This window comes from Labrus mixtus, chromosome 2 (assembly GCF_963584025.1).
Source record: "Labrus mixtus chromosome 2, fLabMix1.1, whole genome shotgun sequence".
NCBI classification, from domain to species: domain Eukaryota; kingdom Metazoa; phylum Chordata; class Actinopteri; order Labriformes; family Labridae; genus Labrus; species Labrus mixtus.
The window spans coordinates 25,094,897-25,107,822 of NC_083613.1; the positions used below are offsets into that span (position 1 = coordinate 25,094,897).

General features: G+C 37.6%; 1 protein-coding gene across 2 annotated transcripts; it reads right to left on the reverse strand.

Annotated features, from left to right (window-relative positions):
- Positions 1–417: 417 nt before the first annotated feature.
- Positions 418–12,314, reverse strand: sgms2a (sphingomyelin synthase 2a). Of its 2 annotated transcripts, none has more exons than XM_061058277.1 (6): positions 12,062–12,314; positions 5,508–6,011; positions 4,197–4,314; positions 2,705–2,858; positions 1,815–1,981; positions 418–1,184 (listed from the first exon to the last, which is right to left on the reverse strand). In XM_061058277.1, the coding sequence occupies exons 2-6, from the start codon at positions 5,954–5,956 to the stop codon at positions 999–1,001; spliced, it is 1,074 nt and encodes a 357-aa protein (XP_060914260.1). In that variant the 5' UTR covers positions 5,957–6,011; positions 12,062–12,314; the 3' UTR covers positions 418–998. The 2 variants fall into 2 exon arrangements, with proteins under 2 accessions (XP_060914260.1, XP_060914251.1); XM_061058268.1 differs by having other exon boundaries at positions 12,058–12,313.
- Between the last annotated feature and the right edge of the window lie 612 nt (positions 12,315–12,926).

The following is a 12,926-nucleotide window of genomic DNA, read 5'->3' on the forward strand; positions in this document are numbered from 1 at the left end:
CATTCTAAATAAATTGAATTTATATATTTTTATATTTTAAGGTAGGATACATTGCATTGCTTCCTAAAGAGGTTTATTTCGCAAACATGACAACTATAATGATGGTTAAATCTTTCGATCTTTCTTTGAATGATACTAGGCTATTTGCTACCTAATCAATATGTTGCAGCTGTGAAATTTCTATGAGCTTATTTGTTGACAACATAGACAGAAAAACGCTGTAGGCTATGCATACATTTGCCGAAGGCTTAAGCTTTATTTTCATACATTTTAAGAATTATTTTAAGATAAAAAAAAATGTACTTGTGACTTGTGAAAATGAATTGCTGTTATGTTGCAGGCATCCATATAAAACTAAAACATTCACTTGTATTTGACAGGTTATTACATTAAATGAAGAAAAAAAACACAGAGGCATCAGCATGAGGACATTTTAATACTTATTCACAATGTTTGACTACAGCTAGAATATACAGTACATACTCGAGGCTAATAATATTATTACAATATTCATTATATAAAAAACTCATAGAAAAAAAAAATAAACGCTAAGCTGGTGATGGCAGTTTTGTAACATATACTGACACTGAATACTCCCTAAGGCACCTTGTGATTTGAGCATATTGAAATCATAATGAGGTAAAACCTGTCAACACATACCAATGAGTTATGGCAGCAGATCTAAAAACAAGTGTTGCAAATATACTTCAATGAACCTACAATACATTTGCAACAAACTGTCCATCACTAGCTGACTTAAATACTTGGTACAAAAAACAAAGATGACTTTGCAGGACTCTTATCTTATAAATAAATGACATATATGAAGAACACACAGAGATTTCACGTTGACCTTTCTTGACACGTTTTGCAGAAAAATTTCTCTCATAGCAATTCATTTTTGGTACCATTATGCTGCTGTCCATTTGGTAAGACTAAATGAAGGAATACCACGTCTGTGGATTATCAGGCAACACTGCAGGGGTATCAGGGCCAGATCACTCCTCTCGTGTGCTCTGTACCATGGAGTACTTCTTACAGGGGTTCTTAAGGCAGGCAGGAGGCCAGGTGATGGGCCAGCTGTACGAGCACGGCACAGAAGTTTGGACGTTCCTCTCCAGAAAGTTGAACAGCGGGTTCCACCAGGTGTTGGTGAGGTAGTTGTTGGGCGAGCACTTCAGAGTCTGCAAGGAACGTAAAAGCGATTCATTTAGAATAAAAGCATTAATGGTGTTGATTGATTATTCAATAATTCCTCAGAGGGTATACAAACAGACAAACAGAAAAACATGTGTAACAGACCATTACTTTAAAAAGACCACCATTTAAAAACGTGTCAACCTTTTTCAAGGTGGGACAATATAACTTTGATATAAAATAATATTAATAGAGGGATTAAAAAACAACATCAAATTTCAACTTAAATCAGCATTCAAGACCAGCATTTAAAGCCCTTTCTTTAAAGCTTTAGTGTTTAACATGTTAACCATACAATTACAATATAATAATTAAACTTACCATTTAAAAAAATTCTTGTCACCAAACATTGTATTAACTGTTGTCTACATTTTGGCCAGTAGAGGGGGTAATTCACTGTGTTTGAAAAAGCCTCATCCTGACAGGTTGAAGGGAAGGTCTAACACACTGTCTTTAAGATTTCATTACTGTGGTTATTGTATTACATATAGGCCCTTTTCTTTGACAGAAACTTAACTGCTACACTTAAGGTAAACATTGTTAAGAAAATACAGCTATGTGTAACTAGATCAGCAAACACACACACACACACACACACAGTCAACCAGTGTTCAAACCTGCAAGTTGGCCATAGTGTGGTACCACCAGAACAGGCGGGAGGTGATGAAATAGGCCACGACCACGTCCACACTGTAGTGCTCATGTGCCACCAGGATGCACACCACACCCACGGCGCTCAGCAGCCAGCACATGAGATGATACCACCAAAATGATCGCGGCGAGTCTTCAAAGAAAAGAGGAAAGGAAGGGTAAGAGTGTTGGTAAGATTTATGACAACATCCATTTGAGGCTGTGTTTGATTTCAGTGCAATGTGACAAGAAAAGATGGATTTTCTGCAACACAAGCAAAGGAGCAGTCCTCAGTAGATAGCATATCATATGTGGAAATTAAACTATTGGACACATCTTGTTATATTTTCTCTTTACAGCATACATTTTCATGTTAAAAAAAACACATTTCTTGTGCAGCTCTGTCATATCCTGCACACACATTTATGTTATCTAATATCAAAAGCCTGGATAGGAAATCCTATAAGGAAGGTTGTAAACTTTAAAATGTGTTGAAACAGTTAATTTATACGGCATGGTGGACAGCATTGTTGACATCTTTGGTATAACACAAAATAATTCAGTAGCAAAAGATGCTTAAGCCTTCAAATTGACCAAAATGTTGAATTTCAAGCACTCATAAACTATTTAAATTTGACTAGATTAAAAACATCTGACTTTGTACTTTAATTTTTTTTTGTAACTGCTGTGAACATATTTGGAAAGATATGACACAAAAACCTTGAAAGCTAAAATAAATCTGTAATAGTTGCACCACATGTCACGTTTGTATCCCATTAGACTCCAGGAGGTCCACGTGTTCATACAAGATTAATGAAATTCACATAAATTATTCCCTACAGACAAACAAACAACAAGTGCCCTGAGTAGTACTTACACTCCTTGATGAACAGGTAGGTGAGAGTAAGCATCACCGTGTGTCCACTGTACAGGAAGTCTCCACACAAGAGATGGGAGCTCGTAATGGACAGACCTCCTCCTGAGACCAGACGCAGGATTCGCTGGATCTTTGCCTGGGAGTCTCCATGGAGCTAATAGCAAACAGGAAGTGGACAAAGAGAGGGATAAATAGATCAACACAGGATCAGCAACAACATGAGGCCAGCAGTTTGGGATTATTTTCAATGATCAAGTAATTGTTGAATATTGTTTTCTGTTATGTCAGAACAACGTTCATTACAAGTTTGCAGAGAACAAAAACACATTACATCATAAGATCGTTGTGTTGCCTAAAAAGCTAATAGATAATTAGATAATTATTCTTTCATTTTTGCTAGATAAATACAAAGACGGCGGCAGGATTTTTTTTATTTCTCCCGATGCGGAGGGGGAGCTTGACTAATATGTCGGGGTGCTATTAATAGTCGATTCATCGTTACTTTTTAAGTTCTCTCTTTTTTTCAAATAAAAGCAGACATACGTGAGGGGGCTTAACCGGGGCTAGACAGATTTGTGAAGGGGCTATAGCGCCCCCTAGCCCCAGTGTAGCGCCACGCTTATACTTCAATACTTTTCTGGTAATGGCCTCATAGATAATAAAAAATGTATGGGAATAAATGGAAATTTAAAGGGTCACCACACAACCAGCACATGGCAACCTCAAAGCAATGACAAGATCGTGACTGAACCTGACGGATAGTGAGGTTCAGGAACATTGCAATCTGTCAACTGTGTGGATTAAAGAAATAAGATATCATTATAGTACATTATGTAGATAGAGCCAGGCTGCGTTCAACTGTTTCCAGTAATTATGCTGAGCTGAGTGGCTATAGCTTGAAATGTACCTCATAAAAGATGTTTCAATCCTCTCGTATAACATTTATAAGGAAGCAAAAAACCTGTTTCTCAACATGATAAACCATTCCTCAGGCTTTTTAACTATGCAACTATATATGGACATGGTAATGAAAGGGACGGGAATGTGCAGTAAAAAAAAGGAACTTGAAGGAAATAAAAGATACTGTATCATAAATTACACATGAATCTTATCTTGTGCTTGTTGCTCTTAAGCTACTGATGGTAACTCACTTCTTTAAGTCACATTTCTGAATATAACTAGTAGCAAAAGGCTTTCATACACTAAATCATTTTCAGAACCTATGGTACTGATCTACTTTATGACCTCTCACTCATTGCACAACACAACGCAGCAAACAACTGCCTGAGAGCACATGTTTTTCAAAACACTGAAGCACTTCAATATTGTTGGTGTCCTGAGGCAGTTGAAGTCAAAATGGCTTTTTATTTTTATTTTTTATAGTTGCTTCTCTTGCATGGCTGTGCACAATGAGTCCCAGAGGGTGAACGAGAGTACAACACGGCTGAGCAACAACAGCTGATGCCGCCTCTGATGTTTGCATGTTACTCACCTTAGGAGCACAAGTCATGTGCACACCAGGTACAGGCAGGGTGGTGATGTACATAGTGACACAGCGGTACAAGTACAGCGTGCCAATGAGGAAGAAGAACCGCCTGCATGCTATTGACCTGCAAAGACACAATATGAGAACAAAAGCTGTTTTGGTCTCATGAATGTGTAGTATTCCTTATCATTTGACACATATAATAGTCTGAAGACTGTTTTGTACTGTTAGAAGTATGTTAGCCCTAAGCGGACATGCATCCATACTTTTTATGTTCTCTGTTTTTTACATGATAACCACTAATTAGCGGTTGTTTTCCGCAAGAGCTCGAATTATTTATCTCATATCCCCAGAGTTGCAAAAGCACAAAACAAACACAGAAATAGGCTTAATTTTATACTTATAGCACATTAGTGTTGGCAATGGTAGCACGGCATGTCGTGGTCTGGTCACAGTGACAAGCCTATTGTTGTGTTAACTAGATGACCAGCTGAATACCCCATTATCATAAGAAAATAAACAGTGTTACTGCAGGATAATTAAATAAATGAAGCTGTTATAATGGGAAAACCACCTTTGTTTTACACAACAGGAAACATAAGTTGAGATCTCGAGAAAAAAATCAACTGATATAACTCGTTACCAAAGGAAGTGTTGTAATGTTGGGATAACTAAATAAATAAAATGAGATATCGACAAAATTCCCAGAAATTACCTGTCATCACAGAAAAAAATTAATACATAAAATGCTCTGTTGATCTGTTTTTTTTTTAGTGTGGAAATGTTGATCCTTTCCAAATGGTCAAATTGATTTTCATCAACCAGGCTCAGTAATTACAACGTATATCCTCCATGGAACAAGGTTAAAAATGGTACTGATGATTTTGCTCAAACTGCTGTGCCCATTTTGTGGTCGGATGTTTGTTTCCATATCCTTATTCCAACAGAAATATTATATAATATATCATATATACTGTAGATTACATAATAATCTGTTTTTTGTGTTTGTCAGATCTATGAAATAAATACTGCTCTAAATATTCATGTAGAACAGTGGGGGAAAACTTGAACATAACGCTGTTCCTGAAAAAACAGGGAGCGGTATTTACAGGTTAAAACACAAAACCACACGTAAAGAAAAAACAAAAACACTACTCTTTCTGCAGTCAAACTTTCAGGTTTTTTTTTAATAATGGCAGACACTTCATATATAAGAGTGTGTATTTTTATTTTAAACAAATCATAAAAATGAATAAATACTGCCTCTGAAGCTGAAAGAAAACTACATGTGCAAGAATCAGTGCCTAAGGTTCTTACTTGTATCTGAAGAAGAACAACTGGATCAGCCAGATGGCCAGCAGCACCATACCGTTGATCTCAGTCACAGTAAAGGCCCAGTTGACCCTGTCGATATAGTCAAAGAACTTATCAGGAAGAGGCGGGCTGCTCTCTTTGGGTGGGACCCTCTCATGGACTATTGTGATGACGACAGTGGTCAGGACCAAGTTAAAGCCAGCATAGAAGAAGGCAATCACTGTCTTCCACCACTCCATGGGCAGACGGTTGACTATGGAGTCTGGCACAGAGATCTTCACGTAGTCATTATGCCTCCCTATGCCTTTTCGAAAGCCCCTCTTTGCGTCCTCTCCGCCTGGGGTGTGGACAGGACAGATTTTACTGCTGCTGGGGACAGCACCGCCCTCCATTTTTGGGTTCAGATTGTCAGTGGAAGAGTCCCTCGCATTTACAAGCTCCTGCGAAGCCATTGGTGCCTGCACTGTCCATCCACAGACACCACTCCTCTGGGTTTAGGCCTTTTAGCTGCCAGGAGAGAAAGACAAGTTTAGAAATGGAAAAACTCTTGGATTTGTAAAGTACATTTGTGGTATTGGAATTTGTACAAGATAGAACACACAAACAGGTACTGCTTGGATGCATTAAGAGTGCCAAATCAGATGAGAAGCAGGAGGAGATAAACTATCATTTAATTTGGTTTCCCCCCCTTCTTTATCCTAGAGATTGAGCTTTTATCAATACAAAGTCCTTGATGCCACTGGCCGAATGGTCCATTTTAGGAGGAAGAGCTATTTCTAGCCTAAACGGGGTTTGATGATTTAACACTGTGTGTTATTTTTTCCTTTCCCTGGACACTCACCAGAACCACCACGACAGTTTTTTGTTTGGACATTCAGCCAGACTGTTAGTTTGGGCCCTCCAAAGTCTTTCCACCACACGGACTTTGTCCTCAACAAACTGCTGCCATGGTCACAGCAGATTTTTATGGACAAACAGTATGTGTAGCGACAGATGAATCTTCCATTATAAAGGGTAGATGCTGTACTAAAGCCAAAGAAATCCACAAAATTCAAGATAACCAATAAGACTGTACATTATCCACAAAGGATATTGAAGTTGACGTAAACACCATCACCAGCACTCATTTAGCAGCTGTTTTAGAGCTTTCAATAAATCCCAGCACATGCAGATGTAGTGCTGAGTTGTGTTGGTATTTCCAAGGAGAAAAAAAAAAGGTTCCTAGCACTTTGAAAACGTCCTGTCAATGACGTTTTTTGTTTTTTGTGGTCCATAAAACATGGAAGATTCCAATTGCGGAAGAAGATCATGTGATACAAATTAAAATCTCCATCTACTAAGTGGACTCTGTGGTGACGTTTTTTCTCTTTAACAAATGAATACTTAAACCAAAGAAAAAACTAACCAAACGTAAGCTAAACATATACCAAGCTAAGTTAGCTTATTTTCATACAAAAACAAATAGATGGGTTTCTGCAAAGGTAAATAATTAGTAATGATACCCTGAAGACAACAACAGAAACTTGGAAGTGAACTTTAGTGCAATGTTTGTTGTTGAGCTCTTTCCAGTTAATGGCCTGAGAGAGCACTACAGCAATGACTATTTTCATTCTTTCATGACTAAAAGGCTTCTAACAGCTCCATTAATGGATTCGAGGATACCGCCATCAGCACTGAAATGCATCACGATAAATGTCAAATGGGATACATACAGAATGGTATGTTTGCTTGCATGGAGAAGGCAAACCTGGCATTAGTACAGAGGGTGGGATAGAAATAGAGTTTGGCTGCAACCAAGAGAGCTGCTGACAGGATCGGTTTCCGCAGAATCAATTGTTGGGAAAATATTATTACAGTAGAGAGAGGCTTATGATAGTAGAATGGCCTCTGACTAACCATGAGCAGATTCGGCCTCTGTAATTCAACTGATAGAAGGCTATAGAAGACAGAGTCAGACAGACTTAAAGGGAGCTACAGGGGTCATTAGGTGTATTCAGACTCAGCAAGATCATAAACAAGATCAACAAGAGGAGACAAACAATATTAGCCAAATACAAGGCCATGGACCGACATTATGTTTGAGCTCTGTGGTTAGTGACGTCAAGGACATTTATGCTGCCTCTTTATTTCTAGTCCAAGTCTTTGAGCATGAGTTTGAGAAACTCTGAATGCATCCTTCGGGTTCTTGAAATAAATACTTTTTTTGTATATCAAACAGATCAGACTAAAATTATTTGCACTTTAACAACAGAGAGATCGACTATGTTGAGAATGTAATTTATGCCTTAAAGGCAGTGACTGGTGACACATCATAGCAGGTATGTACAGGTAGAAGCCTACTTATCAACAGCAGAAATTATTTTTTGTAATGATCCCAAAAAAGATCTTGTGTATTTACAATCAAAAACAGATGTTCTAAAGTTTCAATTTCATAATCAAAAAATATTTTTTTTTCAGTATTAGTCTTTCTCTTTGAAATTCATTGCATTCATTCAAATCTGACTCCTCTACTTTAAGTTGAGCATTTGGGGCATTCTGAGTAAGCTTTTCTACCAGCACTTGTCTAATTCCCATTGTTAATCAATGAATCCCTTTGCAATACAGCCTGATTTGAATAATCTTCCTGGGACTCCAGTCAGCAGTGGAAATGCTGACAACAATGGGCCACAGGAACCTTTTATTGCTTAAATTAAAGTCCCTGGAACTAAAAGTTTAGGGAACATTTGGTCAAAAGGTTGCTATAAAACTCTGTGAAATACTAAAGCTATCATCACAGTATTGAGTATTCCTAATAACCTACCTTAAGGACACACATATGTGGTTTATTTTTGCTTTCCAAAATACCCAAGTGCCTCATGTGATTGTCTGCTGATCTGGCACTTCCATCGATGAAAACATCGTTTTCAGCATCTTCAAAAGAGCTAAAAGTGAATCACAAGACCCGGAATCTTTCCTCCACTTCTAGACTTTAAGAGCAACTTCACATTGAAAACATTTGTTTAAATCTTTTAATTTTATTTATCCTTTATTTAACCAGAAAAAAAACTTTTTTATAGGTTTGGTTAATTTCAAGCAGCTTTATCTACTTAGTTATGGTTTGGTTGTGCGGTCTGATTTAAAAGGAACAACATGGCTAAGTTTGACAAAAGAGCCAAAACATAAGGTAGACTAGCCACCATGTTATAGGCGCTCATTCGAAACACACAACTGTTTCCTCAGTGAAAATGTATGTTTATATCTGCTGCAGAGTTTAAATCTTTACCCAACTTAACATCATTCTAATGTTATCAAACAAGTTGATTGACAAGTTAACATGATAATTGTAATCTCGTTTTCATCCTCCTCTTGATTAAACTCGACAGAATCATTCTTAGAGGATTGTTTCATATTTGGCCTGTTCAGCCTCGATTAGCATCAATGTCCATCTCTTCGGCTCTGTTGTGCAAACATTCAAGTTCAATGGCAGTGGTGATTTCATAGACATCGCCCTTTAACCTTCTTGGTAGTGTTGGCTGAAAGATTATCTGACAAAGAAAGGCAGTGCAAAAAAGTGAAAGCCCAAGAAAAGCTCTAAGTGCACCTTGTGTTGGGATTTTTGTTTAAAGTACAATTTGAAATGCCCAGAATGAACTTTCACTTTCTCCATTACCTAACTGAGGTTTCTGAAAGATTGTGATTATGCTTAACAGGAACCAAGTTAACCTGTTGCCATGGGGGCAAGATGATAAACAGTCTTTGTGGTTGGAATCAGAAAGTTAAAATATATCTAGGGTTGTTAAAATAATAATAATAATAACAATAAAGTTTATTTATAAAACCAACATCACAAAGGGCTTTACATAATATAAAAATCCCAACAGTAAAAATACACAACAATAACATCCCATTAAAAGCATGAAAATAAAATAACAACACAGCAATCACCCAATTAACAGAGAATTAAATAGAAACAACTAAAATAAAAGTTTTTAAGTTGTTCGTACAAATTGAACAAATGTCAAGCCGCCCTTTCCTGGTGGTGACGGTCTCTTGTTTCTGTGATTTTCTACCTATCATGGGCATATTTGATTTTTTCAACATTGACTTTACTGTCTAAAATAACTGTAACAGCAAAGTAACCTCTGGGATTCAGTTGATTTTTTCCATCTTAAAAACCTACAATCAGCGTCTTTATGTCCTATATTTTATTGCCAATGATCTCTGTGACACTTTACATGGGAGATCAACAGTGTTTTCCACCAGTCCCCTCCTCCCTAGTGTACAATACACCATGTTTTCCCACCAGCCGGGGTACCCAGCTCTGTTTAGGGATGGGTGGTGATGGAAAACTGGAAGAAAAAAAAAAATATTCCACATGGTCACAGTCTGTAATGGATAAGTTGGCTGCATCCGCTCACATAAGCTATTTCAAGAGAAGCCACACAGTTGCCTGGAAGGCTGTATTTTACTCCAGGGTTACCAGGGCTTTGACTCCATTTTGGGGCCTCCATAATAACATGCTACTATAATTGCTGTCCACTCATCTTCTTCTTCACATCATGTGGACTGTTTCATCAAAGGGAAGGTTTAAAATAAGTCACTTCAGAGGTGGCCCAGCCCTATCACAACTGGTGACACTACAGAGAGGAGCTATAGCTACACATGTAAAAATAAGTTCTTGTTGTAAATCAAGCCTTGAAACTGCATGTTCAGCAGTACAATATCTTACGGTTTTATTTTTGTTTACCACATGTTTTCTTTTATGTAAGTGACAGATGCTGAAAATGCAGAGTTAAAAATCTCACTAAGGGGATATGAGAAAACAATCTGACACAAGTTTGTATATCACTGAACCACTATGCCCACTTCCGTTTGAGGCACAGTGATAAATAAAAGCTCTCCTCAATGGTGCTGAGATAAATTGATTATTTATTTTTGCTTCACTTGGCATGGCATGGCATGCTATTTTAAGATGACTGTAATTTGTTGCAGTAGTGTCTGAATTTCCAAATTTTAAAGTAAGTAAAAAAGTGCAGGGCTGCAGTGATTAAATGTAAAAAGACTTCATCAAAAGTCATTATAGGGCACATCAATTAATTTTGAGCAAAATGTACCCAAAGATTGGCCAAAAAGTGCTCCTGGTTGTTTTTTATTTAATGTATTTTGTGATAGGATTAATGCCTTATTTTTTAAGCAGTGTATTATTGTTGAAGGTAATTCAGCTGTAATAAAAATTAAGCTATTTTTCTTTCCAATAATTAGCTATAATGTGTAGTCTGCCTTTAAATATAGTGGAGAAGTCTTATAAACGTGGACATAAGATGGCGATAAGAAGTAGAAAAGTATAAATATAAGTAGTAAATATGTGCTGGTATTGTAAAATTTGGCTCCTGTAGACTGTTAATGTATGTGTAAGTTGCGAGGTATAGCAGTACAGTAAAAAGGTGGATAAAGATAATAGAAAAAGTAAACCTGTGGCATTAGATGATATAACAGTACCATAAGCCTTCAAAGAAAATACTATTTTACATGTGAGTAAGCAGGTGTTGACTATAATGGGAGCAATAATATTTACTTCCTGTGTGGTATCCCATGACTACCGTTAACACCCGTTCCTTGTGCAAAACTGTTCATCAAACACACAAATTTACATATCATTTGTTGACAGAGCAAATAAATTTGGATGTCTTTTTGGAAAGACAACCAGTTTTATAGCATACAAGCCAACACAGCCGCACTGTACATGGAGCCAACCCTGCTCCTCTGGGTGCCATAACCACATGTGGGGTGGACTCTGACAGTAATGCCAGGTTCAAGAACTGGGTGTCTCCCATGCCTCCCATATATTACAGGCTGGTGTAGTCCTGACCATGTGATGTGTGTGGAGCAGCCGGTTTTGAAGTTTACTTTTGGGGTGTAGCACAGTGAACCCACACACTGCTTAACCACCATGTTCCACATGAGGCCATAGACTACTGGGTGGGGCAACAGGTCATTTCCATGCCCTGTAATTAAGCCCTCTCGTTTTCAGTCAGACCTAGAGCAGTTCATAACTGGTAACTGAATTATAACAATGAAATTAAAACAAGGAACAGCAAGTGCCACAAGCATACAGCAAGCAAGCATACAGTAGCCCAACTGTTTACTGGGAATCTATCTGAAATTATGTTTTGAATTTTAAATATTTTAAGAGCTACATATTTGAAAATGTGCCTACTATCCTGATAACATGCTGTGTATTACTCATATGAGTATATAGGCTACCTTATCTTCCCTATCACCTCTGTTGATTCACCTGCTCAAACTTTTGTTTTTGCTACTATTGTGCGGATAAAAAAGGTCCTATATGCAACAAATGAAATAGAATAAGAATCTCAGTTTATTCCTGTATATAGTAGCAAGGCAGATTTTTAAAAAGTTGATTGCCATGAATATCCATTAAAATACACTCCTGCGATTTTATTCTATGAAAGATCACACATTAGTGCCACAATGGATCTTTCCAACATCAGAAACCATACGCAATATAAAGAAATATAAAGATTCACATGTTGCACTGGTTACAGCATCCTACCTGCCTTCCTCGGGCCTCCTGGTGCCTCTTCCTGTACTTGCAGTTCCTTGAGTGTCTGATTCTGCGTGCTGTTCGATCGCTGCTCTGCTCAGGCTGGACTGCTACGTTACTCAGTGCCGCTCGCTTTTTGAGGGAGGGCTCCTCCCAGCTGCCCGGCGTATGTTCTCAGATCCATCCACCATCCGCATCCTGCCTCCTGCCGCGCATCCCCTCTAATCCAGAGCCACCGTCCTGTAATCAGCACGAGTTTCGCCCTGTAACTGCTACTGCTGTGACTCGGTTCATAGCCTATAAAAAAAAAAAAAATAGTGTCCTGATATTCGCTTTTTAACAAGTTGGATGGAGTAGCAGGATATTTGAATGTGTGGGTGGTCGGTTTAATTGATATATTATATATTATTATTATATATTTAATGTATATAAACTTTAAAAAAAATGTATACGTTTTATTACATTTATTTTTGTTCGAAAAAAAATTATATTGATGAGAGCAAACCATCCGGGTACTTTGCCCAAACGATGCCTATTTTTATGTATTTGCTCATTGAGTCATGATTCATTCCATATCATTTTAAAAAAGATTCAAATATTTCAGGCCATGCCACATCAAAAACAAGTTTGGATTGTTAAAACAAAAATATATATATATATTAAATCTAATATTATCTTTGTGAGAGCTGTACTTTTTCCCTTTGGACTACAAAACAAATTGTATCGCGATAGCTGGTTGCAGATCAGTTGAGTCATTAAGACTGTACGAACGCACTAAGAGATTACAACAAGTAAAAACCGACCTCAGATCAGTTTTTTTAGTCGCACCGCGGATTGACTACAACCGAATGAGGAAGTGCGTCACTCCGTCGCAGGTT

Coding starts and splice junctions, on each gene's coding strand:
- sgms2a (XM_061058277.1), bottom strand. CDS start 5,956: ATGGCTTCGCAGGAGCTTGTAAATGCGAGGGACTCTTCCACTGACAAT. Junction 2,859..4,196: donor ACATGACTTGTGCTCCTAAG/GTGAGTAACATG, acceptor GTTTGCTATTAG/CTCCATGGAGACTCCCAGGC. Junction 1,982..2,704: donor CTACCTGTTCATCAAGGAGT/GTAAGTACTACT, acceptor TTTTCTTTGAAG/ACTCGCCGCGATCATTTTGG.